Source organism: Clinocottus analis, unplaced genomic scaffold (assembly GCF_023055335.1).
Source record: "Clinocottus analis isolate CAN_PGR_092001 unplaced genomic scaffold, fCliAna1.0.p SCAF_3, whole genome shotgun sequence".
Classification (NCBI taxonomy): domain Eukaryota; kingdom Metazoa; phylum Chordata; class Actinopteri; order Perciformes; family Cottidae; genus Clinocottus; species Clinocottus analis.
The window spans coordinates 1,530,390-1,557,611 of NW_027176042.1; the positions used below are offsets into that span (position 1 = coordinate 1,530,390).

Genomic DNA, 27,222 nt, shown 5'->3' on the forward strand with positions numbered 1-27,222 from the left:
CGCTACGTGGCAAACGCTTTTCTTTTGGATCGGGGTGATTAGTATAGTTGATGAGGTGATGGCTCGGGGGGGGAGGAGGAGGAGGAGGAGGAGGAAGAGGGAGGAGGGAGGAGGGGGGTGTTTTAGCTCCAGGCCCTGCAGCATTATTCATGTCGACGTGCAGCTATTCCTCCTGCATACTGCACCACTGATCTAAATCTACAAAGACGGAAGGAGTGAACTACTGTATTTGTGCACGCTTAAGGGGAACAAATCATACCCCCCTGCCCCCCCCCCCTCCTCCAAACAACCCCTCCACCCACTCCACCTGTGGAGCCTGGCAGTTATTGACCAATGGGGGCGACTTATTGAGAAAAAGCTGCCATGAAACTGGGCCGCAGCAGCCAATCAATGCCATGGATTTCTTGCCCTGGCATTATCTCAACTGAGAGGGGGGGGGGGGGGGGGAGAAGAAACAGACACAAATCAGTCGGTATGGCGGCACCTCGACTCTCCCTCCCTCCTTCAATCCACCCACTCTCTCCATCCTTCCTTCATCAACCCCTTCCTCTTCCTCCTGCTATTCATTTGCTTTTCCGTCTTGTCTGTTGTTTGTTTGCCCTTGGGCTGAAAACTCTGTGTATATGTGCTCCATTATGTATGTGTGTGTGTGTGTGTGTGTGTGTGTGTGTGTGTGTGTGTGTGTGTGTGTGTGAAATGACGCATTGATTCACAGTGTTCCATATTTTCTCATCTGGCTCACTGTTACAGCGCGAGTCAATCGACACCCTCTTTCTTTCCTTTCCTCTCTCTCCTGCTCCCTCTCTTCCCGTCCTCCCTGCTCCTCGCTGTGAGCGTCAGGGTGTCGTGCTTTTTACGAGCGGCGTTGTGTTGCCGACAATACAGTTGTTGAGTGAGCGCGTGTGCGCGTCGTGAGTCACATCGTACCTGCGAGTGTGTTCCTGTACTATTCTAATTTCTATGGAAGTATTGAGGAGCGCATGCTCTTCCAGTGTGGAGACATATGGTAGTGCTGAGTGAGTGTGTGTGTGTGAGAGAGTGTGTGTGTGTGTGTGTGTGAGTGAGTGTGTGTGTGTGAGAGAGAGAGAGTGTGTGTGTGAGAGTGTGTGTATTTTTATGTGTGAGGGAGGATCTGCTGCCCTGTGGTTTGTACGCTCACACACTGCACGAGCTTCCAGCTCTGCAACTCCACCCTACGACCCACACACACACACACACACACACACACGCGCGACTACACGCACACACACACACGTGCGTGCATCCAAACGCGTCCTCCCACCAGTGAGGACGTTTGCCAGAATCAATAGAGGCTTTTCAATGCCTCTCGCTGTAGTACGAGTCTGAAACTGGAGCTCGGGTTCACAGATGGACTGAAGCCGGTCGGGCGTCTGCAGACCGGTGTCACACCACGAGCTCCCAACAAAACCCTTCTCCATTATCTGCACAGTAGCTGTGGACTTTACTGTATTTCCAGGACCAGACGGGTTATGAACGAGGCAGAAATCACAGTTATTGATGAAGAATACTAAACTCTTAAGTGCTGCAGGTTCAAATTCAAAATAACAATCATTATATTTGATTTTTTTTAATGAAGCACTTTTCTGAACACTCAAAGACGCTTTACAGGAGAGGAGCCAAAAGTAGCCAAATATAACACAAATAAATGTAAGATCTGATGGGATCAGAAGGTCTCGGACACATTTTAGGTTTTTTTATTTCTCCTAAGTTTAACCCGTTGAAAACTGTGGAACCAATTTTGTCTCCAGACTCCTTTTCCCTGTTTGAGTCGTCGCAGGAACCCCAAATTGTTTCCAATACTTGTGTTTATTGTATGTATTTGTTCAGCAAAATGCAAAAAAAAATCACTTATAAAAGATATTTTGATGGTAACTATGAGCAGATTCCCCAAAAATGCCTCCTGGAGCATCAATAAGACACCTTTTTGTAAAGATTGGGACCTAAAGAATCAGAATCTGGAACAAAAATCACAATTAAACAAAGTTTTGTCTTGTTTCAGTCAAAAAACTGTGTCGCTCGGTTCAAAAATGGAAAAAAAATACGTATTTTAAGCCAAAGATTGTCTGAATGGGGCATGCTGGGACTTAAAATTGGCACCAAAAGAACATGTGGGGCATAGGGAGCACCCCACCCCTAACTCCTCTCCTCCTCCTCCTCCTCCTCTTCCTCCTACACCTCCTCCTCCTCCATCTCTTTCTGTCAGACTTCAGGACTTACTGAAGCTTTTATTTTCCCAACACAAAACATTAACAGCAGCCACTCCGCATCGAGTCGCCCCCCCCCCGCCCCCTCTTACCCCCTCCTCCGTCTTCCACTTCCCCTCGGGCCAATTAAAATGTATCCCTGAAATGTTTTGAATGTCCTCAAACAATGCAGCGGTTTCCGTGTCAGACGAGTTGATTTAATTACGCGAGCGGCAGAAACTTCCGCCGGCATCAGCAGGAATCATAAATCTGCGTCTGCGAGTAATGGAATGAGGGATCTGAAGACGATTTGTCATCTATCGCGAATAGTTCAATGTCAGTGTCACTTTAACATCCGTAGTTTGGTTGTCGCTTGTTTACCCAATGTCTCTCCAGACAGCGCACCTGCTCACACACACACACAGACACACACACAGACACACACACAGCCCTGAGTACTTCCTCTGAGCTCCACCAACAGCCTACAGCCATGCTTACAGGGCATTTCCTCTAGGAAGCCAAATCCCCTCTTCTCTCGCTCACCTGGCAGCAAAAGAAACAAGATGGCAGACAAACTTTTTAAATGTAAAAGGTCGGGGAGCAACTTTGACAATATATATTGTGAAAGTTTGCTTGTGTTGGCCTGTGAGAGGGGGATTGATAAAGGAAGGAAAGACAGAGGAGAGAAAGTGGAGTCCTGCGCCATGAAACGTCCCACTGCTCCAGGCCCGAGTCCTCTTCCTCCTCTTCCTCCTCTTCCTCGGGGTCAGTGGAGCGTGTCGGTCCGTCCCGTGGCGTTACCTTTGTTTACTCGGCGCTCGCCATCGATCAAACGCTAAACCTGAGCTCGTCCTCGTCGCCAATTAGCGTTTTCCTTCCTAAGCGATGTTGATCGCGAGCGAGTGATTAAACGTCGCCGACGCATCGCCGCCAAGCCAAACGCAGTCGCTTCCCCTTAAAGATGTGAAGACAGAATCCTTTAAAAAATAAAAAAAAGCTTGTTTTTGTGCCCGTATCTTCTGGTCCGTGTCAAACAATAGCAACAAAGGCAAAAACATCAATCGGCAGCATATTTTTGTGTGAACACAAAATCGCATTCTGGTTTTGGCCAAATATTTAATCTCTCTCTCCGTCTCTCTGTCTCTCTCTCCGTCTTTTCTTTCTGAATATTATGCCACTGGGAAGTGAGGAGAGAGAAAAAAAAAACCCGAGAGCACCGATCCCCACTCCTCCGCTCTTCTCGGCTGCACGTCTGTGATGTCATAATCACTCACATCAAAGGCTGCGCGCTCAACACGGCGACTGTCAGCTTCCCTGGAGGCGTCATTAAAAACGAACAGAGCAAACCGGAGAGACGCATCAAAACCTCCTCGCGCGCACGTGCACGCGCACGTGCACGTGGGCAGACGTGGATGCACGGGCGTGCAGGTGTGTGCACGCTCCAGCAAACTGAAATGTAGTACACGCACAAAAATATGTAATCATCCAATCATGGATACAAAAAAAATGCTCGCAATGCATATAATTCGTCATATGTAGAAACACACACACACACACACACACACACACACGCACACGCATACACACATACAGGTGCGTGCAGGTGTGTGCACGCTCAAGCAAACTGAAATGTATTACACACACACACAAATATGTAATCATCCAATCGTGTATACACAAAAAAATGCTCGCAATGCATATAATTCGTCATACACACACACACACACACACAAACACACACACACGCTATGTCAAGTGTTCCCGCCCCAGCATGTGTGACTGAGGCGTTCAAAGGAGTTGTGCGTTGCTTCCAGCTGCATCGTACATGTGAGCGGCAGCATCGCAGCGCCGGAGCGTCTGCAGCGAAGACACGCCGCCGTCATGTACGTCACGTGACAAACGTCACGTGACGTTCATCACGTGACGTACATCACATGCATGACGCACGGCCGCGTCGCAGAGCGTGCACACAAATGTACAAAATAGCCTCCAGCCGCTTTTCATCCCTCTCTGCACGTCTCTCACACACTCGCCCACACACGTGGATGCACACACACACACGCACACACACGCACACACACACACACAGACACGTTTACACAAACAGGAGGAAGGACTATAAATAGTACGCCTATGATGCAATGCTGTGTGTGGTTTCTCCCTATGGGTTTGTGTGTGTGTGTGTGTGACTGTCAAAGTGAAGAGAGAGAGGCAGTGAAAGAGAGGGAGAGGGGGGGGGGAGAGAGAGAGAGAGGAAGAGGAGGATGGATATTTAAGAGAAAGAAGGGCTGTGCTCATAAGCAGAATATGACAAGCATGACAAAGACAGTCAGTCCCCTTTGATTTGAAATGAATCGATGGCAATACACGTGAAAGATAAGCATCTGTGTGTGTGTGTGTGTGTGTGTGTGTGTGTGTGTGTGTGTGTGTGTGTGTGTGTGCACCAGAGTGAATCCAAGAGGTGTTTGCGTAGGGTTTCGTCTGCGTGTGGGTCGACATGGCGTTTCCTCGTGTGCGGACTTACCCCTGGCAGGGTCTTCTGCTCGTGCAATGCATTCTGGGCCTTCAGGGCCGACTCTCTGGCACAGTAGGTGAGGAAGGCACAGCCTGAAAAACAGCAAGAGAGAGAAAGAGAGAGGGATGGTTACGTTATGTGGACTGGGGGAAGGAGAGAGAGAGAGAGAGAGGGCTACACCAATCACCAGCGGATATCGAAACAACAACACACACACAGACACACACACACTCACACACACAGTGAGCCTGCAGCCATAGCTCTGAAACTCTGTCTACATTGCCGCTCTGGGAATTCACTAGTGTGTGTGTGTGTGTGTGTGTCTGCACGTGTGTGCATTCCAGCGACTGAACAAATGGAACATTCCTCTGTACACAAACGCAACCCGTATGCATGCAACCCCGCCAAAATAAAACAAAAACACGGAGGTGAGACCAAAAAATCGGGACTTTCAGAGGCGTGAGGATTTGTTGCGGTCCGATCGGCCCACGCCGCCGCCGCCGCAGTCGCAGCCGCCGCCGCCGCCGCCGCCCCGGCAGTCTGAACCAGCAGCTATCCGTTCGTCCATCGCACTCCTCTGGCTGCTGTGACAGGGAGACATTTCCCTGACAGCTTCTCTCTCTCTCCCCCCCTCCCTCCCTTCATTTCTTCGTCTCTCTCTGCTCCATATGTTCCCAGACTACCCACAATCCTCGGTTTTGTTAGCACCTGGGCTGACATGTGGGGGTGGGAGGAAGATGGAGACGCAGGGAGCCGAGGAGGAAGAGGAAGAAGAAGAAGCCGCCGTGGGGAACGTGTAAGCCGCTCCCTCGCCGCTCCCCCGTTGACAGCGAAGGCGCACGCCACCGCGAGCGCGCTGACAGGCCGTCAATCTGCAGATCAAGGCTAATGATTCATGTGCTTTGACAGTTTAATACAACAACGAACGTAGACAATCGCACAATAGGCTGCGGGGACATGATTCCATTTGAGGGGAATGTTTCTCACATATCTTTTATTTCTTTGGGGGGGAAAAAAAAGCAAATTCAATTCAATTCAATAAAATTCGGCGAAAGGAAGAAAATAAAATCACACACACACACACACACACACACACACACACACGGGGGACAATTAGCTTCTGTGTTTGCATGGTGACGATATACATGAGCAGCCATTTGAAGGTTTCCTTAGTGAACAATGAGGTGTAGACATAAACAATAAAGCTGCAAGGAAAAAAAACATTTTTTTTGGGGGGATCACAGGAGTTTCCTTGCAGACGTTGACAAACTGCTCAACGCAACTCACACGAGCACAAAGAGACAAAAGAACCAGAGTTTGTTCTGGAGACATCAAGGTGCCCCCCCCCCCCCCCCCCCCCACACACACACACACACACACTTTAAAGCACTTCTCTCCTCCCAGTTCAGCTTTGCTTTGGCACGGTGGACTGGACGTGGAAGCGGCGTGCCGCTCGTCCTCTCGGCCGCCGAGTGTTTAACCCCCGGCTTCGTCCCGATGGCGAGACGCCGGGGAGCTCCGCCTGTTGGTGTTTTTAATTAACGGGGCCTCTCTCTCTCTCTCTCTCTCTCTCTCTCTCTCTCTCTCTCTCCCTCATTAGGCGGAGAGGGATCCGGCCGCTGACAGCTTGGCTACCTCCTCGTCCTCTCCGGGCCTGTCGCGTTAACGCTACATGCCGCCGCCGTCCCCGAAGGAAAACACGCGCGCGGGGGCGACGCCTCCGATGCACACACACACACACACACACACACACACACACACACACACACACGTGCGCGCCTGACACTCATTTGCATGTTGGGGAACGGGCAGCCTCAGCATCCAGCATGCTCGGGCCTGGAAGCAACACCACGCCACGCTGTCAGACTCCACCCCTTATTAGAAATTACATTTATATACAAGAACATGACAAATACAGACAGTAGTAATGTACTGACCACTGGATTTAATTTTCTGTTAACGTAACAAAGACAATTAGCTAATTCACATATTTGCTAAGGTGCAAAATGTTGACACGGAAGATAAGTGGAATGATCCAATATCCCTTCAAGCCAGGCTTACACACACACACTCAAACACACACTTACACATGCACGCTGACACATACACACACACACACACACACACACACACACACACACACACACACATGCCTACACAGTCTCGATATATTTACATAGTTTTTCTTTCTTTTCTTTCGTTTTTCTCTTGTTGTCTATCTTATGCATTTTTCATTTTATGTTTGTAGTTTTGTAAAATTTTAATATATCATAAAGGTGGAGAGGCTTCAAATAAGCCCAGTTGGCTGTTTGTCTCATTCTGCACTGTGATGTTCATTTATCTCTATTTTATTGTTTGAATTGTGCAAATAAATAAAAAATAAAAAAATTACAATCTTTCCATTGCAGCTGCAGAAGGACCTTGTGAGGTTAAAGTACACCTGATTGTGAGTCTCAGTATTCATCTATACAACCCTCCAGACTCAATATGAACCTCCTATGTGTTGTTTAAAAAAACATATTCTTCAAATAAGCGACAAAAATTATAAATTGTGGACTAAAACAAAACTATTTTCCTCTGAGATGTGAAATAGAAAGAGTCGCAGCTGAAACCCAAAGTACAACGTAAACTACCTCAACATTGTGCTTTTATTGACTAATTCACCAGCGAGGGCACACGCACACGTATGTAGAGGAGGACGCTCGCTCACACGCAAATGCTAATGCAGTCACACGCTCACACGCATGAAAAGTGACAGTCAACAAACGTTCAATTTATCATCATTGTCACAAGTCAGATGCTGGCAGCGGCTCCGGTATCTGACTAAGACCCACATTGGCCCAGGAGAGAGAGATAAGCTGTTTGTTTCTGCTGTCAATGCTGCCAATTTGGTTTCCCATCACTTCAAATTCAAATCAACAGCAGCGCAGAGGGGATCTGAGAGAATGTGTGTGTGTGTGTGTGTGTGAGAGAGAGAGACGAGGAGAGAGAGAGTAGAGAGAGAAGGGCGAGGGAGCCGAGAGAAAGAGGGGGAGGAGAGCAGAGAGGAGAAGCAGAACAGCGAGGCCGCTCGGCGAGAGAGAGAGAGAGCAGATAAGATCACCTAGCTTCTGTGAACACCATCCCCCTGTGTCCTACACTCGCTTCTTATCTCAACCGCTGCAGACACCCTAAAGGGACACACACCCACCGGGAGGGAGAGAAGACAGGGGCGGGAGGGGGAGTGAGAGAGGGAAAAAGGGGAGAAGATGAAAGAAAGCGATGAGGGAACGGTGGAGAAAGAGAACAGGAGCTTCGGCGGAGAAACCCCGCGACTGTCAGCGGGCCTCGTGTGAGGCCGGCGTGCAGCTCTGACCTCGTGAACGAGCGTTTCATGAGCTGCAGTTTCCCCCCGACGCGTCGACGGAAACCTTCCATGGATTCACCTCCAGCTGCAGAGACGACGTTTGGTTTTTGAATGAATCGTCTCAAGTATTTGAATCCAACATGGCGGCCAAACAACAACAACAGAGTCATGTTTCTACAGGAGCCCAGGAGGGACAACATGGAAACTCTGGCTCCTGCGGCGGGTTTTTTGGCACATTGGAGACGTTTCAGTGGCGCGTTACATGCTGATGGCTGATTTTGGATCAGTTTGATGATTTCATGTTTTTTCTGCAAAAACATTAAAGAGTTAAAACAGTGAATTTGTTGTAAGACCAAAACAATGAACTCAAAGACCTTAAACTGATATTCATTGTTGAGATAGATAGATATTTTATTAATCCTGCAAGGGGAATTGTACATAAAGGTAAGCAGTAAAATATAAAAAATGCACAATATAGAAACATGTAGTCACTTTTCATTGTTGTTGATATAAATATATTGTTAATATATTTTCCTTTTGGTTGCAATGTCCCGTTATCATATTTTTAACTTTAGCTTAATCAAACGTGTCACTTTAACACTTCAACACTTTAACGTTATTTGCTGTCTCAGCACTTTGTCTTCACCTCGTCCTTAATTTAAAACACTTTGCACTGCTGTTGTTGTCATGATTGTTGATTTGTTGTTCGTCCCGTCTAACGTCTCATCTCTAAAACTCCTCGTTTGGGAAAACATTCCTGGCAAATAAACGGTTTCTGATCCGGATCCTGATTTGATTTGATATATTTTCTTGCCTTTTTAAACGATCACATGTAAGGATATTGAGTCCTACGCAGCCGGTGACCTTTCTGACCTCGGCGGCGCTCTAATCTAAAAACTCTCCTTTGAAACTAATCGTGATTGCATTAAAAGTAAAAACCACTAATGAATTCTTTGAATTAGCACTTTTCCAGCATTACTGGACACGTTAATTACTTTTAACCAGCATGCATTGCCTGTCGACCACCCCGAGACTGGAGAGAGCTCGGGGACAATGTTATTGCGCAGGACTCTCTAATTATCTGGTGCCCATTAATTCAAGGGATTGTTAAAGGCCGACGTATCGCTATATCCTTTCATTCCCGGCCCACAGATTGGAGAGAAACTCCCAGCGATCATTTAAATATTTCAGAACATCTCAGTGAAAGAGCCTAAAAAGAGTCAATAGCATTAAAACGCTTCATCCTCCTGGAACTCTGCCTCCGAAAACTTTGGCATGAAACTTTGTTTGAGGCCGTCCAATTTCAGTCAGTCAATAGAAATCTCCACATCTCCCCCCCTACCTCACTTCTGTTAGCACTTATCTCCCCCCTGAAAGGGTTGACCAAGGACAGTCTTTGCTCAATAAACAGAAGAATGTTTTTTCTTCCTTTTTAAAAAGATCGACCTTAAGACAAGAATGTTCTGACTGGATTTTTTGGTGAGTGCCGAGGCTTAGATAACGCTCTTCAATCCACTCTTGAAATGGGTCAGAGTAAAGATGAAAATTCTTGACTCATTGTGTTGAGAGGAGTAGCGCACAAAGCCTCGGTCTTTTAGTCAAACGGTGAAAACGAGGACCGAACGAGCGCCGAAGAGGAATACTAATACGTGTCGTATTAAGAGATTCAAGAACCATACAGTTGCCCTTGTGCTGCTGTAACTGGGGCACTCGTGAGCCACGTGATCGCGACTATTAACAATCTGCTTCCAAACACCGGCAAATTAAAAGAGAAAAGTCGACCGTCGCAATGCAACACATTCAAATTATGGAGAAGATGAATTATCCAGCTGTTGTAAATAACTCCGATGGATTATTTCCCCACAAGTCGCGTTGAACCGCCCTCATGTCTCTGTGGAAAAAGGTCCTGATCGTGCTATACTTGTATGTATATATATTGATTAATTAACACTTAATTAACACTGCAGCCTAACCTAAATATCTGCCGCTGAATCTCGCATCAAAGTGAGAAAAAACACACACACCAGACGAGCCGTCGCACTTTTGGTCCAGCGAGTAATTCAATAAATTGAGCAGCAGTCGCTCATATCCCCTTCACCTTTGCTGACCTTTCGGATCATTACTCGCAATGGAAAAAAGAGACAGAGGATGCCGGCTATTTCAGGGGACACACGGCACAAGGTCTGCAAACTTTCTCCCCCCGTATCATCTTCAAATCTTTAATTGGCAGCTGTAAACCCTGATTAAATTTTAAAAAAGCACTTTGAAGCCCTCGATACGAGCTCGCCGAACGCTTCTGTACGCTGAGCGATCGGAAAAAAAACCCAGAAAAAAACCCGTCAATTACTGTTCAGACGCCACATCAAGCATTTTTTTTTTTCATTCTGTAAAATAGGCCTTAAAATTTCAGGAGCTGTTTCATTGACTAATGAACGCCGGTCTCGAGTATGATATCGTTTCGGCGGAGTGAGGCAGAACTAAGGGGCAGAGGAGGTGAATTAATTCATAATGGGATGTAATAGCGGCCCCAGCTCTCCTATAGGCGACTTTATGCAGATCCCCAACTCCTCTCTCTTCGGGGGGGAACAAGAAGAATTCGTAATATAGAAACCGAGCGCGCCGCCGAGGGAATTGGAGAGCAAAAGAAGACGGAGCAAAAGTTAATAACCATTATGAAGCGTGGATCTCAAAGGCACCGCACTGCCGTACGTCTGCAGCATTGTTCCCCTCATTCTTAAAAGTGCAGGACATCGTCATTTAGAACAATGCCGGCTCCTGTTGTAACTTAATTGCTCCGGGTTGAGGGGATGGAGATCATCAAATGCAAGTTGTACTGTGTCCTCAGCAGATTCTCACTTCTGATTGACTGTCGGGGGTCAAATACGTTTAAATACAGTATAAAATCCGACAAAAACGATGATGTCATCGTGCCAAATGAATGAGCTTTGATGGGTTGGAGTGTTACTTTTCAGCACGTTGAAAAAAAGCCTACACAAATGACTTGGAAGTTCAAAAATGTGCCGGCGACTGCAATAAAAAATAAATAATCATGAGACTAAAAGCTCGATAACTAAATTCCATCCTCGTGCATGTAGGAGGAAAACAAGAAGAACAAACTAAAGGATGGATGTGGGCTTCCTCCATATTAAAATGCATGCAGTGATCCAGAGATTACAGGTCATAATAGCAAAAACATGCAGACTAAAAGTGTTGTCACACACTTTGATGCATTCACATCACAACCATAGATAGATTTAAAATGTTAGAATATTAAAAAGGGTAAGAATTAACACCTTCACACGCTATCAGAGTGCGTGTGTGTGTGTGTGTGTCCCTGTAGATAACAAGTCCCATCTCTTGCCCTGCTTCCAGAGTGGCCGTCTCTAAGCTGTGCTAATCGATTGGCGAAGGAGGAAAAAGGGTCCGGCGTTTAATGTGTTGCATGTGAAGGATTTACTGGAGAGCAGAGCCACTGAATCAATGGTGTAGAAAATGCATCATTAGGACAGTGTCGTCCCCCACAACATCACCCACAAGACCGGTCCCTCACCTCCCACGACACTCCAGAGCCGGACACAGAAAACACACACACACACACACACACATTTATATCCACACTCAAACTGAGCTCTCATGCAACGCTGCAGCTCTCGTGCCACAAAGTCAACGAAAAAACTTCCAAAACAACAACTTGTGTCAAGTTAATCACATGTAACACACACACACACACACACACACACACACACACACACACACACACACACACACACACACACGCACACACACCCTGTCTTGAGCGGCCCCCACCTTCCAGGCAGACGAATCATCTCACTCTCATCCGACCTCAGCCATTTTGTCTGGGAATGTTTTTAAGACCCAGATTTAGCTTTTCAGAATCTAAATTATTTAAAGTGGAGTGACTTCATAAGAGAGACCAAACGTCTGCCGGGTTCGGGCACTTTGAGGAAAATGCAGTGACACTGAGCAACACAACAACGTACGAACGCTAACCGGCAGACTCTTTTGGAGCATTTTCATCCCCCAAAACGTTTCAATGGGAACTTTATACTCGGCAGAGTGGAAAAAGCTCTGAAACACTGTCGACCAGTAAGAACTCTCCTCTGGAGACAACGCGGCGCTTCAAGGCTGAACGTCTCCCTTCATCTCGTCTGTGGTTTGGGACGCTCTCGTGCACCTCCAGGCTTTTAGGAGACAGAACGACCTCCTGATGAACGCCCAGCGCCGATGTCCCGACACAGGAAGTCAATGTCCCAACACAGGAAGCCAGTGTCCCGACACAGGAAGTCAATGTGCTGACACAGGAAGCTGATGACCCAACACAGGAAGTCGATGTCCCAACACAGGATGTTGATGTCCGAACACAGGAGGTCGACTTCCCTACACAGGAAGTCGATGTCCCGACACAGGAAGCTGATGTCCCAACACAGGAAGTCGATGTCCCAACACAGGAAGTCGATGTCCTGACACAGGAAGTCGATGTCCCGACACAGGAGGTCGACTTCCCGACACAGGAAGCTAATGTCCCAACACAGGAAGTCGATGTCCCGACACAGGAAGTCAATGTCCCAACACAGGAAGTCAATGTCCCAACACAGGAAGTCAATGTCCCAACACAGGAAGTCAATGTCCCAACACAGGAAGTTGATGTCCCAACACGGGAGGTCGACTTCCCGACACAGGAAGTCGATGTCCCGACACAGGAAGTCGATGTCCCGACACAGGAAGTCGATGTCCCGACACAGGAAGTCAATTTCCCAACACAGGAAGCCGATGTCCCGACACAGGAAGCTGATGCCCCGCCAGAGGAAGCTGATGTCCCGACACAGGAAGTTGATTTCCCAACACAGGAAGCTGATGTCCAAACATAGGAAGTCGATGTCCCGATACAGGATGTTGATTTCCCGACACAGGAAGCTGATGTCACGACACAGGAAGCTGATGTCCCGACACAGGAAGTTGATGTCCAAACACAGGAAGTCGATGTCCCGACACAGAATGTTGATTTCCCGACACAGGAAGTTGATGTCCCGACACAGGAAGTCGATGTCCCGACACAGAATGTTGATTTTCCGACACAGGAAGTTGATTTCCCGACACAGGAAGTCGTGCGCTCACAGAGACACGAGTTCTCGTCACAACCCTTCAGGTGTTTTAATCGTCTCAACTTTACCGTAACTTACCATCAACGCTACGACCTCCGCTTAGCCTCACCACATCGTACTGCGTGTCGATTTTTCCCGATTTTGTTGTTGTTTCGTTGTTGTTGTATTGTTGTGGAAGGAAACGCACATTGCCATTTTCTTTCTCTACAGACGGACAGACACACGGAGTGTATCGCGTCAACATTCAGACGAGGACCTGGCCAAGCCGATTAATGCAAAGACGAAGCCCACAGATGAGTCATGTATCACTCAGAAGACAAAGTGCTGTAACTCTGTCACGGGACCGGTCCCGCCTCTCGCCCCCCCGGTGAAACACTTACAGGATAAACACTGCCATTAATATTCCTCTGCGCACCTCTCCTCTTCCACTCCCTGTCCTATTATCCTGCCTCGGCGGACATCCTGTCCTGTCCCGTCCGCCTTGCCAACCTGCGAGACGGAGATGAGGGGACGATTCAAACGCAGAAAGGTGGGAGGGGGGAGGGGGGGGGACATGAATCATTACACTTCCTGTTGTTGCGCGCCGTCCGGGGAAAGGAAGAGAGAGGACGCCCCCGGGGCTCCGATTGATTCCGGAGACTTAATTGGGTTTATTAGCCAAGATGTTGGGCCCCGCAAGGAGGCTCCCAGAGGCTGCCCCCCTTCCCCTTTCCTCCCCCTTTCCCCCCCCCCCCCCCCCCCAGTCCCATTCTCACTCTTCTGAAGGAGAAAGCCTGCGTAATTGTTTTCCCTCCATCTTCTGTGTCATTGTCAGATGGGTCCTGCGGGATTATTAGCAACCCCAGGTCCCTCAATAATTCATCCAGAGCTATTTATACACAGATGGAGAGTCCTCTAAAGTCTCCCCCAGTGAGCTTATCTGACGCTTAGACAGACAGAGCGAGAGAGAGAGACAGAAAGAGAGAGAGAAAGAGAGAGATGAGGAGAAACAGTGCTACAAAGAGGAAAAGCAAGAGAGAGACAGAATGAGAGAAAATGGGTGAGACGTACAAAGAGTGCGAGCGGGATGGAGAGAGAGGCGATCTCCAAAAAAGAAATGCGAAGAAACGACGGAGGAAAGGAGGCGGCGTCTGAAACGGGGCGAGCGAGCGAGCGAGCGAGCGAGCGGCGGCGGCGCTTTAGGTGGAGACACAATGACAACGCTTCTGGTGTGCGTTGAGTTTCAAGGTGAAACTCTCGTCTGCTTTGCCAAAGTGAACAAAAGCACCGTCCCGGGAATAGCACACCCTCACACAACATTAATGGCTTTTAATCTCCCCCCTCCACATCCCCCTTTTTTTCCTCCATTTAACACAATTAAGATGTTTGCAAAGCTAACATGGACCGCTAGTCGCTATAGGAAGGACACATGAAAGACATCCAGGGATTTCCATATGCAAAGTAAACACAGTTATCCTCTTCAACGTGTCGCCGCGTAAGACCAACACAACGGCAGCCAGACATTTCTTAAACCACCTAATAATTCAAACATAACATTAGCACACTAGCATATCGACATTAGCGCGTTTAAGTAGCTGCTAATCCCAAACAGATAGCGGTCGTGCTACAGGAGGCGGCGTGCTTTTAGCGGCTTTGCGGGTACCTGCGTCTTTAAGCCGGCGAGTCGAGGAGACGTTGTTGTTGTCGTCGTCGGGCTAATGAAGCCTTTGGCGCGCGACGTTGACTTTTTAAAAAAATCTCTTTGTTGGCGCTCCAGCCACGAGATAATTATATATATTCATCCCCTTTGGCAGTCACTTTTATCCAGCTCATTTAGAAAGATTGGCTTCCTCTCGGACAAATTGGGACATTGAAAGGCAGATTGAGTGATAGTTTTTACATTTTGCATCGGTGGCACATTAATCAGGGCAACTATAGCTGAGGGAAAAGACTTAAAGACTGTGTGAAAAGCTGCTAATGTGTCTGCTGCGAGTGCAACCACAAAAGTTATGTCACTATCTGAAATACTTTCTTTCTGCCTCCATTAATAGAACATGTCTCGTACTGTGAATCCATAATCCACCATAACATGAGAACTGATGAATAAATAATACATCGCCAGTAAATGTTTTTATTTGTTGTATTTACAGCTCGAGGTCAGTTCGGGACGCTTTTTAATAATCAGTAAACTTTGCTGCACTTTGCCGAATAGAAAACAATTTGTTTAATTATTACATAAATGACTTAATTGATTTATGATTGAATTTAATTAGTTTGATAAAAAAAAAAAAAAAATGACTTTAATGTCGCAGAGTAAAACGTTTCCGTGTTTTCACTTGAATTGAAAACTACTTTTGATGGAAATATTTTTTGGAACATGACGTTGGAAATTAATTCCCCATTTTTATTTATGATGTGGGCTTTTGGTGGCGTCGGGCGCGGCCCACGCCGAATTAATTGCTCCAGCCCGGTGCGTCCTCATGGTATTGATAAACGATCCATAGAGGAACGCATTGTTTTCACACACACACACACACACACACACACACACACACACACACACACACACGCTGCCGTTGCTCCAGGGGAAAGCAAAGCTTATCAACTAGCCAATGCTCACACACTCTCACACACTCTCACACACTCTCACACACTCTCACACACGCTCAGCCTCCTCTGTCTCTATCTATAAACCCGTGAAATCGTTCCACAGCAGCGAGGCGGGGTGTGTATAGGTTTGGCCAGGATTCCCATCTCCTGTTCTGTGATTAAAGGACCAAACTAATGGGCTCCGTCTCGTTGGGAGCCCGCGTGGGGCCCCGGTAGAGACCTCAGAAGCCATTAAATTGCAAATCTGTAATAATTTGCTGAAGGCTTTCTGTCCAGATCATTCCCCGGGCTGATTTGTGCATCGCGGTAACGCTCTGAATGGCCAAGCACAAACCCAGCTGAGCCCACCGGCCGAGCTGCTGTTAGCAGAGGACTCCAGACGCACGCGGCGCCGTGGTTACTTTTTATGAGAAACCGCGGCGCAAAACCAGTGCGGCGGTTTCATTTCTGCTGGAAATGAAGGCGGCGGATAATCATTCAAGCAGCAACGCAGGTGTGATGGAGAGGAAGATGAAGACGTGAACCAGGACAGCGCTGATCAGCTGACGCAATAGTTTGACCTTTCGGAAACCGTGCGCCAATTTTAAGTCCCAGCATGCCCCATTCAGACAATCTTTTGGCATAAAATACATACTTTTTTCTCATTTTTTAACTAAACAACACAGTTTTTTGACTGAAATTTCTTCCTAACAGACCAAGACTTTGTTTTATTGTGATTTTTGTTGCAGATTCTGATTCTTTAGGTCCTAATCTTTCCATAAAGGTGTCTTATTGACGCTCAAGGAGGCATTTTTGGGGAATCTGACTCATATCATGCTGGATGTTCATAGTTACAATCAAAATATCTTTTTAAAGTGATTTTTTTGCAGATATACTTTTTTTATTTCTTAAGACTTTGCAGAACAAATACATACAATAAACACAAGTATTGGAATTAATTTGGGGTTCCTGCGATGACTCACAGGGAAAAAGAGATCTGGAGACAACACTGTTTCCACAGTTTTCAACATGTTAAATAAAAATACTCAAATAATATCAACAGATTCAATATTTCATTTGGCTGCCACTACATGACAATGAATAATTGTTTGTTCAATCTAATGTATATTATTTTAATAACAATGAAATGCATTAAAGGAAATATTTCTTATAAAAAGAAATACATAAATAAATTATAACTACATGTTCAGGTCATCGTCATAATTTCTGCTCTTTGTCTGGAGTGAATATAATAACACTGTTAGTTTGCTGTACATTCGTCTTCTCGCCTCCTGAGTCAAGTCTTAACGTCCCATGAAGGGTTTCTCCTGCTTTAAGGTAGAAAACCGCCTCTCAAGCCGCTTAAAGCTGCTTAATCCAGATCATGTTGCTTTACTTATTTGCAAGAGGCTTCCTTTAAGGCTTTACGTTGGTCTTTAAGGGATAACATATTTCCTCAATCAGCTTTTTCATGTGATAGACAGAGTCCAAGACGAAGGCCAAAGTTAAGACAGTAAGCATTTGGGGAGGTCTTCAGATTTATATGCTTTCCTGTCCTTTTTATAACCAATCCAACAATATTTTAAAGTAAAAAAACAGCTCTATAAAAAGTGGAAAGACTATAAAAAGAGTAGTGGAAACTACGTGAGAACAGCAGTGGTTTGTGTCTCTCTAGAGGCAAAGCACCTCTCGTGTGACTCAACTGATATACAACACAGCACACGCACACACACACACACACACACACTCATCTATTCTTGCACATGCAAAGTACACTAACACACACATACAACTATTGCACATGAACATACAGTAGTAAGAAAGTACACACATACACAGGCAAAAAAAGAGGCTGTTACAGTCAAATCTGCCCAATTAACATGTTGTCAGAGATCCATTTAAGATGGAGGGCCCTTGCTTATTTAGCAGAAGCTGCAGGAGTCTAATTCTGCTCCCGTCCCGGGAAGGTCGTCCTCCCTTCTTGAGCCGCGATGGCCACAGAGTAGTGCTTAAATCTGGCAAAACGCAGCCGATAAATTACAGCAGAGGACAGAGGGGTCAAAGCCTGGCATGGAACTGGGCCAGAAGCTATCAATCTGCCGAGGCCAGCGAGGGCGACATCTGTCTCTGGGACTCCCTCACTCTTTCTACTTCTCTCTCTCTCTCTCTCTCTCTCTGTCTGTCTTTTCTTCTCAGCATCTTCCCCCTCCTCTTCCTTTCATTCCTCGTGCTCACTCTGCGCCTGTCATTGAACAATCTCTCTGTGACTCCATTTTTAGTCTGCACATCTCTTTACAATCTCTGCTCTCCTTCTTGTGTACCGCTCTGCCTCTTGATACTCTTTGTCTGTCTTTGTGCGCACCCCCCTCCTCCCCTCCTCCATGGATCTCCCTCGCCTCTTTTCACACATTCTCTTACATCACCCCCCCCTCCCCCCCACACCTCCCCCATTTCAACATCTCTCTAATTCTCCTTCCCTCGCTCTCTCCTCCGTCTCCAGCTCCTTGTCGTTTTACGCACTCTTGCACCATCTCCCTCTGCAGCGATATGTTTCGGTCTATCTGCTCTCCAACCGGCAGATCGGGTGAAGCCTTGATGTACTTTCCCTTCAATGTGACGCCGATATGATGAGAATGGTAATATCGGATGGGAGAAAGGCACTTATTTGCACCGTTTTTTGGAAAATATTAAAACAGAACGATGGTTATGGAGAGACATCTAGACTATTCAGAAGCTGTTCCGTTGCCTTTAAGGTCATTCATATCATATCCAATGAGGCAAAGCGTCTCTGACCTGAGTTGATAACCTCCCTGAAGCAGAGATGGTGCTTTAAATGTAAGATGCTGAGTCTGGGAGTCCCAACTTGTGAAGCTTTATCGACAACAACGATGTGTTTTTTTGGTCGATGCTCCTGCGAGTTTCGCCGTCAGGACATCGTGCGTTACATTTGCTCCTCAAAACCTTGGAAAACTTCTGCATGACTTATTAAACCTCGTCCATTTTCTGAATCAAACTCGCTCCTGAATAATTGAGAGAGATCTTTGAAAAAGCCCTAACCTCCATTCCCACCTTCCTCTCGCAAGTCAACGTGGTGCATTTTTAATTGATGGGGGGTCGAGAGGGGGGGGGGGCATGAAATAGGCATGATGGGAGATTGGAGGAAAGTAAATGGAATCAGGGACACTCAAAGCGAAGTGTGTGTGTGAGACGACAAGTCACACACACTCAACAAGCGCTGACCTGCTTCATGTCGGGGTCAAACAACACGAAGAGTCTCTGACGAGCCTCTTGGAGTTGTGTTTAGTGATTGAAGACATCAAGCCAGCTTTCTATGAACCCTCAATGTGGATGATTTGTTCACTTGTGTTTGGGCTAAAATGCTAATTAAACACGTAGCACTTGGAAAGAGTGCGAGGGCGTATTACAATATCTTGGAATGGAATATTTCTTTTTTTCTGTTATATTCAAACATAACTTAACCTTGATGAATAACAATATGAAGATGAAAAACAACAGGATTTAATTATCTAACATATTGGATAAAAAAAAATATTTGGAGCAGAATTAGTAGAATGATGAATGTAACAGCCGCTGCCACAGTTAACTGTGATGAACTTTGCTTCTGATCTTCATCACGCTGCTGCAGCACAGAGCTGCAGCACAGAGCTGCAGCACCGAGCTGCAGCACCGATGCAGCTCGGTGCTGCAGCGGGACACACGGGCCTTTAATGTAAATATTACAATATAGGGAGGGAAAGTAATTGAGAGATGAATAAGAGAGCATCTTTGATGTTAGCAAGAAGTAACACACACACACACACACACACACACACACACACACACACACACACACATATATATATATAGCCATATGCACCTAAAGAGATGAGCACACAACAAATATGCAGATAAAATGTATACATCCTGTACAACACGCACACTGTACACAAACAGATACTAGGAAGGGATAATATGTATTTCCTATCATAATGCGTCCTGACTGTGCAAAGCTTGATAAAAGGAGCGAGCAGCGCTAATCCAGAAGGCAAAAAAACAACACACCAGTTTCCAAGTACACACACAAAGGAAATTATAAACCTTTTGACCGGCGAACAAAGGAAAAGTGTATTTAACGCCGAGCAGCAACATGCAGAGTAACACCAAGGTATAGATAAGAAAGCCAGTGGATCAAAATGTAAAGTATATGGAGTTAAAATAGAGCGGTTATGGGCGAAACTATGTTCATATTCATCATTATACATCTCATCCTGAACTATAATATTGTTTTTATTAATAACAAGACGCTAAATGGAAAAACAGTGCAGGGCTCTTCCCCACAGGACGCACTTTTATTAGTGATGATATCATCAGCAGAACAAAAGTAAATCTGAAAAACAGCGTGTAAGACTTTCCAACATTTCAATAGTATTGCATCCCCCGTCTCCTGAACCGGCCACCGGTGTGTGCAGGGGGGCTTGGAAGTGAGATTAAGTCTAAAAGATTGAAAAAGGCCTAAAGCGTCAACTTTTCAAAAAAAAAAGAAATTGAGCACAAAGCACAAGAACACTTAGATGATGCAAGAGCCTTGAAAACAGAAAATATTTACTCCTCCAAGGAGCATTTGTTAAAAAAAGGATGTTTTTTGTGTGTGTTCATCGTTTGGAAGAACGGGACGCTGGGGCATTGAACTTGGCAACAGGAAAGCAGGAGCGAGAGGGAAGAAGCAGCAAGTTGTTTAGCCTCTTTATGGAAAACAAAAGGCCTAAACGCTGATGAAACAGAAAAGGTACCGAGCTGTGGGTGATCTGTGTCTTTTTCCTCTGTGTATATACATTTACAGAGAGTTTTTTATTTACCTTGGACACTGTTGTTAATATTTTTAGCTCATTTTTTGGAACACCACACCCCTGAAGTGACTGTCAATAGTAGACATAAGCAAATAAAAATGGCTGCCTGTGGAGATCAGTGACCTCTTTGACCTGCAAGCATGGCTTCACATCTTCAGCCTCTCTTCATCTCCATCAGCTAAACACTAGCATCCTGGTTTCTGCTGACTCGACAGTTTTACTATGATGCGAGTAGACGTGCACTATCAACCTAAAAGTGTTCCCTGAAACAAAGTTCAGTCTCTATAAACGTCAGCGTAACCGTACTTTACGGTCATTTAAAAGCTTGCAACACTTTAAAACCCTCAACGTTGATATTGACGGATATGATTCTGGTATATATATATATATATATTTTAAATGTATTTAAATGTCCACAGTAACGACTTGCAGACGTTGATCTCCTAAACTTGCAGCTTTATTGCGCCAGAATGTTCACTTTCATGTAACTCATGGCTCTTTGCTAACCGTAGCTCATGCGGCTAACACGCTCACGTAGCATCCCCCCACACTCACGTCCGACACCAATCACAGGTCACGACCCCACCAACGAGCGCGCTGCTTCCCTGTGATTGGCCGGAGAGAGTGACCCCCCCCCCCCCCCACTCCCCTCAACAGACGCCTGTACAGGGTCGCTGCAGCATGCGTGTATATCAAGTTGTTCGCAAAACTTTCAATTTGCGCTGAGCCTTCGCAGGGGAAACGAGAGGAGCGCGTGGGTCCGGCCGTCCCTTTACATTACCTCTCTCTCTCCGTGCGTAAAGGTCAGTGGTTTTAATGAGCGGGCCCGCCGAGGTCAGGCGAGCCAAAGGGCTCCTCCTCCCCTGACAGGCCTCATGACTCCAGACCCGATGTTAGCATGCTAATCCTCGCAGGAGCTCCTTGAGCCCTCCCACCCCTCCTCCCTCCCATCCTCTGGCTCGGCTCGGTCATCTCTCACTGTGACTAACTGGCTCCCTGCTCGGCCATCAGCCCGGCCCCGCGTCCGACAGTCCCCTCCAATGATAACGGACAACAGAGGCAGCGCCGCCTCGACAGCGGCCCTCCTGACAAATTAGGCTCACTGTATACTCCCCGCTCTGGCTCCGCCTCTTGTTCCCCTCCTCCCCCTCTTGTTGCTTGGCAGTTCTGGGCCGAGCCAGGACAGGACCAGGACCAGGGGTGTCTGTCGGCGTGGCGCCCGGCGGGTCGGATGACGCGTGCTTCAGATACGAAGCGACTTCCCTCCTCTGACACGTGTTGCCTTTTTCTCCGTGACCAAAAAAAAAAAAAGGAACATCGATTGTGACGCGAGGCCGCTCATGCCTGAGTGCGTGTTCAGAGCTGAGTGGAGGATTCTGGGCCAGTAGAGGAGAGGAGGAGCACACACACACACACACACACACACACACACACACACACACACCAATCCCAAACCAAACGCGAGGGGAGGCGAGAGAGAGAGAGAGGGATCCCACAGAGAGAGGATGATGCAACCCGAGTGAAATTTTTCGGCCGGAACGCATGCTGCATTAACGCAGGCCTGCAGGACGGGGAAAAAAAAAACACACACACACACACACCCGCACTTTCTGTCTTTGTTCAAAGCCAAATTTGGTTTTGTTTTTATCCTCCTTCGCTTTTTGCACCCGGCACTCTAATGGAAAACCTGTAACACCTAATTGCCTGCAATAAAACACAGCGTGAGACCTTCGTGTTTTTTTTGGCGTCGTGACTTCCCGGCCTCACCAGAACACACCATGGAGCCCGGTGATCCGCTCTGAACCGGCTCCCTCGACACGTTCGCTTAAAAAAAAGGGGGGGTTGAAATATCAATAGACGTTCAGAGGGAACTATAACTCCCTTTATGACCCGCCGAGATTATCGCCCTCCATCTGTAGCGTGAGCCGCTGACAGTACGGCTGAATTTAAACAAGATCAGCACACTCGTGTCTCCACTTGATTTCAAACGTATTAAACCCTTTTTCTCAAGTATTGATATTAAATTACAATATAGCTTCGCGGGCGAGATATTGTCGTTAATCAGCGACGTTATTTTATTAGAGTGCGCTCGTAGTGTCTTCCCCTTGAAAGTAGATGATTCGCACTGAAGACCTGTGACATTTACATCACTTGCCAGGTCAAAATGGACTATTTGGCGCCATATCTTAATGAGCTTTCAACACCTGCTTTGCCTTTGAGCAACTCCTTGGCTTTTGCAACCACTTTAAGTGTCTGAGCCTATGGCGAGAGCCGCCGCTAATGTATTTAGCGTGGCCAAGGACAAATATATTACTCATATTAAATTACCACCAAATGAAACAACGGCAGTCAAACAAACTTGGTGACACTTGCATTTGCTTGGAGAAAAAAAAAAGAAAAGATGTAGACAATAAAAGGTTTGGGCCCGGGAAACACAATGCCGCCCCGAAGATGTGACAGCCGTAAACAATAGATAACAACCTTCGGCTATTTAATTCCCCCCCCCCCCCGCCCGCCTCTCCCCCACACACACACACACGTATCATGGCGGCTCAATTGCCCCGTGATTATTACACAAAATCAGGCTGATGAATAGCGCGAGCAATCATATCTCCACCTTCTCTTCCTGAATAGACCCCCGCCTCCCGTGCTGCATTGCCAGAGAGCGGAGAAAGAGAAAGGGGCTGTCTCTTTGTGCTAGCCGAGCCTCTCGGCCCGTTGTAGCAGCAGCAGCAGCAGCAGCAGCAGCAGCAGCAGCAGCAGCAGCAGCAGCAGCAGCAGCAGCAGCAGCAGCCGGTGACCATTATAAATGGCCTCTATTAGCATGGCTCGGTCGCAGAGGGGAGAGAAATAAAATCATTGGGAGAAACGTAGGCCTGCACCGGTGTCCCCTGTGCCCGCTCGCTGCCTCTGCAGACCCCCGTCCCCACGCTCCCCTCCTCCTCCACCTCCTCCACCTCCTTCTCCATTCCAAGGGGACAGAATCCTAAAGACTAGATTACTAGTGATACATGGAGTCATTACGGGGAGGGTTATGGCAACGGTATCACAGGCACGGCTGACAATGGCTATAATAGGGGTCTCTTTCTTCCAGAGGTAGCTTTACCATAGCGTGTAGCAGAGGCTTGTTGATGTACAGCAGAAGCGGAGGGCCGTTTATTACCTGCCGTAGCAGGAAAAGCTCTGCATTCTCTGGCTGAAGACCACGCTTATTTCTTTGTTAAAGTGCCGCGTCACTTTGGGTGAAGTTAAAACGAATGCCACGGCATCCCCAGATGAGGCGTTACGTTGTGAGCAAGGACAGTTGCTGTACAGTGTGTGCCATCGGGAGGGAAACAAACAACAGAATTGTAAAGGAAAAGGGCTGTTGATCATCTATAATCGCTGTATTAGCACTTCATCCAGAAGGTGCTGTGACTGGACAAGTCTGTGCAAGAGCAAAAAAAAGGGAGACAAAGGGCAAAAGAGGGAAAGCAGAGAGTGACGGGTATCAGGCCGAGTTAGTGAGGAGGAGAAAAGATGGAAGAGGAGAGGAGTTTTCTATAGACTTCCCTCTACTGGAGCATTTCACACCTTAAAGGGTCACCATGCCCTCCGTTTGACTCTTTCTGGAAATGCAAACTGCATGAAGGAGGGAGGAGGAGGAGGGAAGAGGAAGGAGAGAGGAGGAGAAGGGAGGAGGGAGGAGCAGGAAAAGATCCAAACATGAAGGAATTCATGTAAATTTATACATTTGTACAAAATGGACAAAGACATTTTAACCTCCAAAATTGGCCCTTTGGAGCTAAAGGTCATTCGGCTGCTCGGTGGTTTAAATGTCTTTTTTCACAAGGCACTGGAGCGCGTGCAATATTTCTGCTCAGCGTAATTGTATATCTGCGAGTAAAGTGTATTTACTCTTGTCTCAAACTCTCGCTGTGACATCATCCTATACCTGATTCATGTAACGCTGCGAAGACTTCCATAAAACCAGTATGACGGCGAACGCACGCAGTCGGTCGCTTCGCCGGTTATTTGTGGGACGTGCTGTCTTTTACTGCTAATTTGAGGATCTTGAAGGATGTGCGGCTTCAAGCAGGTCACAGTGAGCTGGCGAGTGTGTGGAGCTACAGGGCCTCCAGCTAGTGAAAATATGAGCGCGGCGGGGGGAGGAGGTCACTGATGAAGGCGGGGGCCCGGGCCCCGGGAAGCAGGGCCGTATATTGCGGCGAGGAGACAGTTCTTAGAATCAGCTGGCCGTGCCGTGCCTTTAGTTCTGGGGCCACCGGTGATTAACTGTCCAACAGGGAGTCACTACTACAGCTGGGCTATTAATAAAAGATACCCCCCTGCCCCCACCACCACCACCACACACACACACACACACACACACACACACACACACACACGCACACACACACACTGCTCTTTGGCTCCCCCCATGCCTGCAGACGGGTCTCTGCCCTCTGGAATTATTTGTATATCATAATCATTTCTTGACACATGGTGCATGTCATGCATTGTTTACATGGGGGCTTCAGGGCTGGGTGGGACTCCCAAAAAGTGATAGCTCATTCTTAATTTACTCTCAGAGGCGTCCTGCAGGTGTGGCAGATCAATTAGTGACCTCTCCTTAGATGGTGATTTGCAGAGAATGACCCTTCTTTCCTCCAAAGAGAGAGAGAGAGAGAAAGAAAGAGAGAGAGAGAGAGAGAGAGAGAGAGAGAGAGAGAGAGAGAGAGAGAGAGAGAGAGAGAGAGAGAGAGAGAGGGGAAAATAAAAACCACCGTACCCGTTGCACCATTAATATTACAGCAAGAGGCCGCGTCGCATTGTTAAAACCAAAAGTTTGTGATAATTCATAAGCGTAACAAATGGAGCTTCCCAGCATCACACTACGGGTATAAAAATAGAGCCCGAGTATAATGAGCAGAGCCAGAACCTAGAAAAATCAATTGAAATGTGCGTGTGTGCGATTTACATTTATACTTTGTGCTTTGGAGTTCACAATTAATAAACCACCTGACAATCTTAACCCCCCCCCCCCCCCCTAAAAAAACTGTACAACACAATATGAACAGGCCTCCTCTCGTGTTTCACACTTGCGTACACACGTGCACGCGCAACCGCCCCCCTACACGCACACACACACGCGCGCGCGCGCTCACACACCCCCTCTACACACGCCTACACGCGCACAGCGAGAGAGTTACGGGCAACAGAGTGCACGCTGCTGCGGGCAATCACACAACACCCCCCCCTCCTCCCCTCCTCTCCCACGTCCTGCATCGTGCAGAACGTGGGTTAATGGCCTGGTTCAGCACGTTTACAACCGGACTAGATGTGTGAGTGCACCCTGCACCCTGCACGCCCCCAATAGCACCCGACGTACACGCATGCCGTCGTGACTCCCGATTTGCCCAGTAAGACTATTAAAAAAAAAAAACATAAATACTAAATGATGCGCTGGATTGGAAAGGAATAAACGCCACGCAACATAATCCCACAAAGTCATTCCTCCCGGTACATCGCACGGTGTGTTCTACTTCTCAGATCCTGCGTGCTTCGGGATGCTCACTCTCCGCCGAATGTGCGACAGATTTCACAAACAAGTGGACCCACGGTGGTCTGCGGGAACGCGGCTTTCACCCACCTTTGTGCATGCCCGTGAAGCGGTCCTTCAGCACAGTGAGCTCGTAGATCTTGCCGAACTCCTCGAAGAGGGGCCGCAGGTCCTTCTCGTCCAGGTTGCGGGGGATCTGACCGATGAAGAGTTTGATGGCATCGTGGTCCTTCATGGGGATGGTGGCCGGGCAGCCCACCGGGCTGTGGCTGTGGCTTAATCCGTTCACGAGCCCGTTCGTGCTGGCGGAGACCACGCCGACACCGTGCACCATGCCGTCCACCTGCCCGTTGGTTAAAGTTGCCATCTTCGGACCGGCCAGCGAGTTGTGTTGGGGAGGGGTACGAACAGCAGCAGGCGGAGATGGTGGAGAATCGTTTTTACGTTGAAAAAAAAAAGAAGAAGAAGCTGTTGAAGGAGGTCTTGGTCAAAATGTTGGTTCCGAGCCGTGCCGTGCCAGAGCCGATTCCTCTCTCGTCCTATCAAAGCCAATATTTACACTGATGTGAAGACACATGTAGCGTTTGGCGAAGACGCATATCAAAAGCGCGCAATGCCGTTGGTCCCGGTGGAGGCTTTGATTCCTTATATTTATGTCCTACCCAATAACTCGTTCATTGATTTCATAAAAGAGAGACAGAGAGAAAGGAGAAAGGGGAGGGAGAGAGAGTGAGAGAGAGAGAGAGAGAGAGAGACCAAGAGCGTTCACTGTCTATTTACACCCACGTTCCCTCGTCCCAGCTTCTTGGCACCCTTTTATTTTTTTTTGCATTGAGGAGTCGGTATGGGTGTCTTCTCGGTTTAAACGGACAGAGCCGGTTCATCCTGTGCCAGGACAGTGGGGAGGTTTGACTGAAGGAGGATGCTGTAGTCTCGGTATAATCAAACCCAGCGTGGTCCGTCCCCCCCTTTTCTTATGCGAAGTCCAAGTGGTACATTCCACCAAAAAGAGAGGGTCTATAAATAGAGAAATATAGAGAATACGGTCCTTTGTGCTTCTACTCAGAGCAAATAACT

General features: G+C 47.3%; 1 protein-coding gene across 5 annotated transcripts in view; it reads right to left on the minus strand.

The window, feature by feature from the left end:
• celf4 (CUGBP, Elav-like family member 4) overlaps positions 1 to 26,962 on the minus strand; it is a 76,688-nt gene extending 49,726 nt beyond the window's left edge. For all 5 annotated transcript variants that reach the window (XM_068593737.1, XM_068593734.1, XM_068593733.1 and 2 more), the window contains exons 1-2: positions 26,236 to 26,962; positions 4,729 to 4,811 (exon numbers count right to left, since the gene is read on the minus strand). In XM_068593737.1, the coding sequence (XP_068449838.1) occupies positions 4,729 to 4,811; positions 26,236 to 26,512 (360 nt within the window). In that variant the 5' untranslated portion in view covers positions 26,513 to 26,962. The remainder of the gene's footprint in view (positions 1 to 4,728; positions 4,812 to 26,235) is intronic.
• Positions 26,963 to 27,222: the final 260 nt, after the last annotated feature.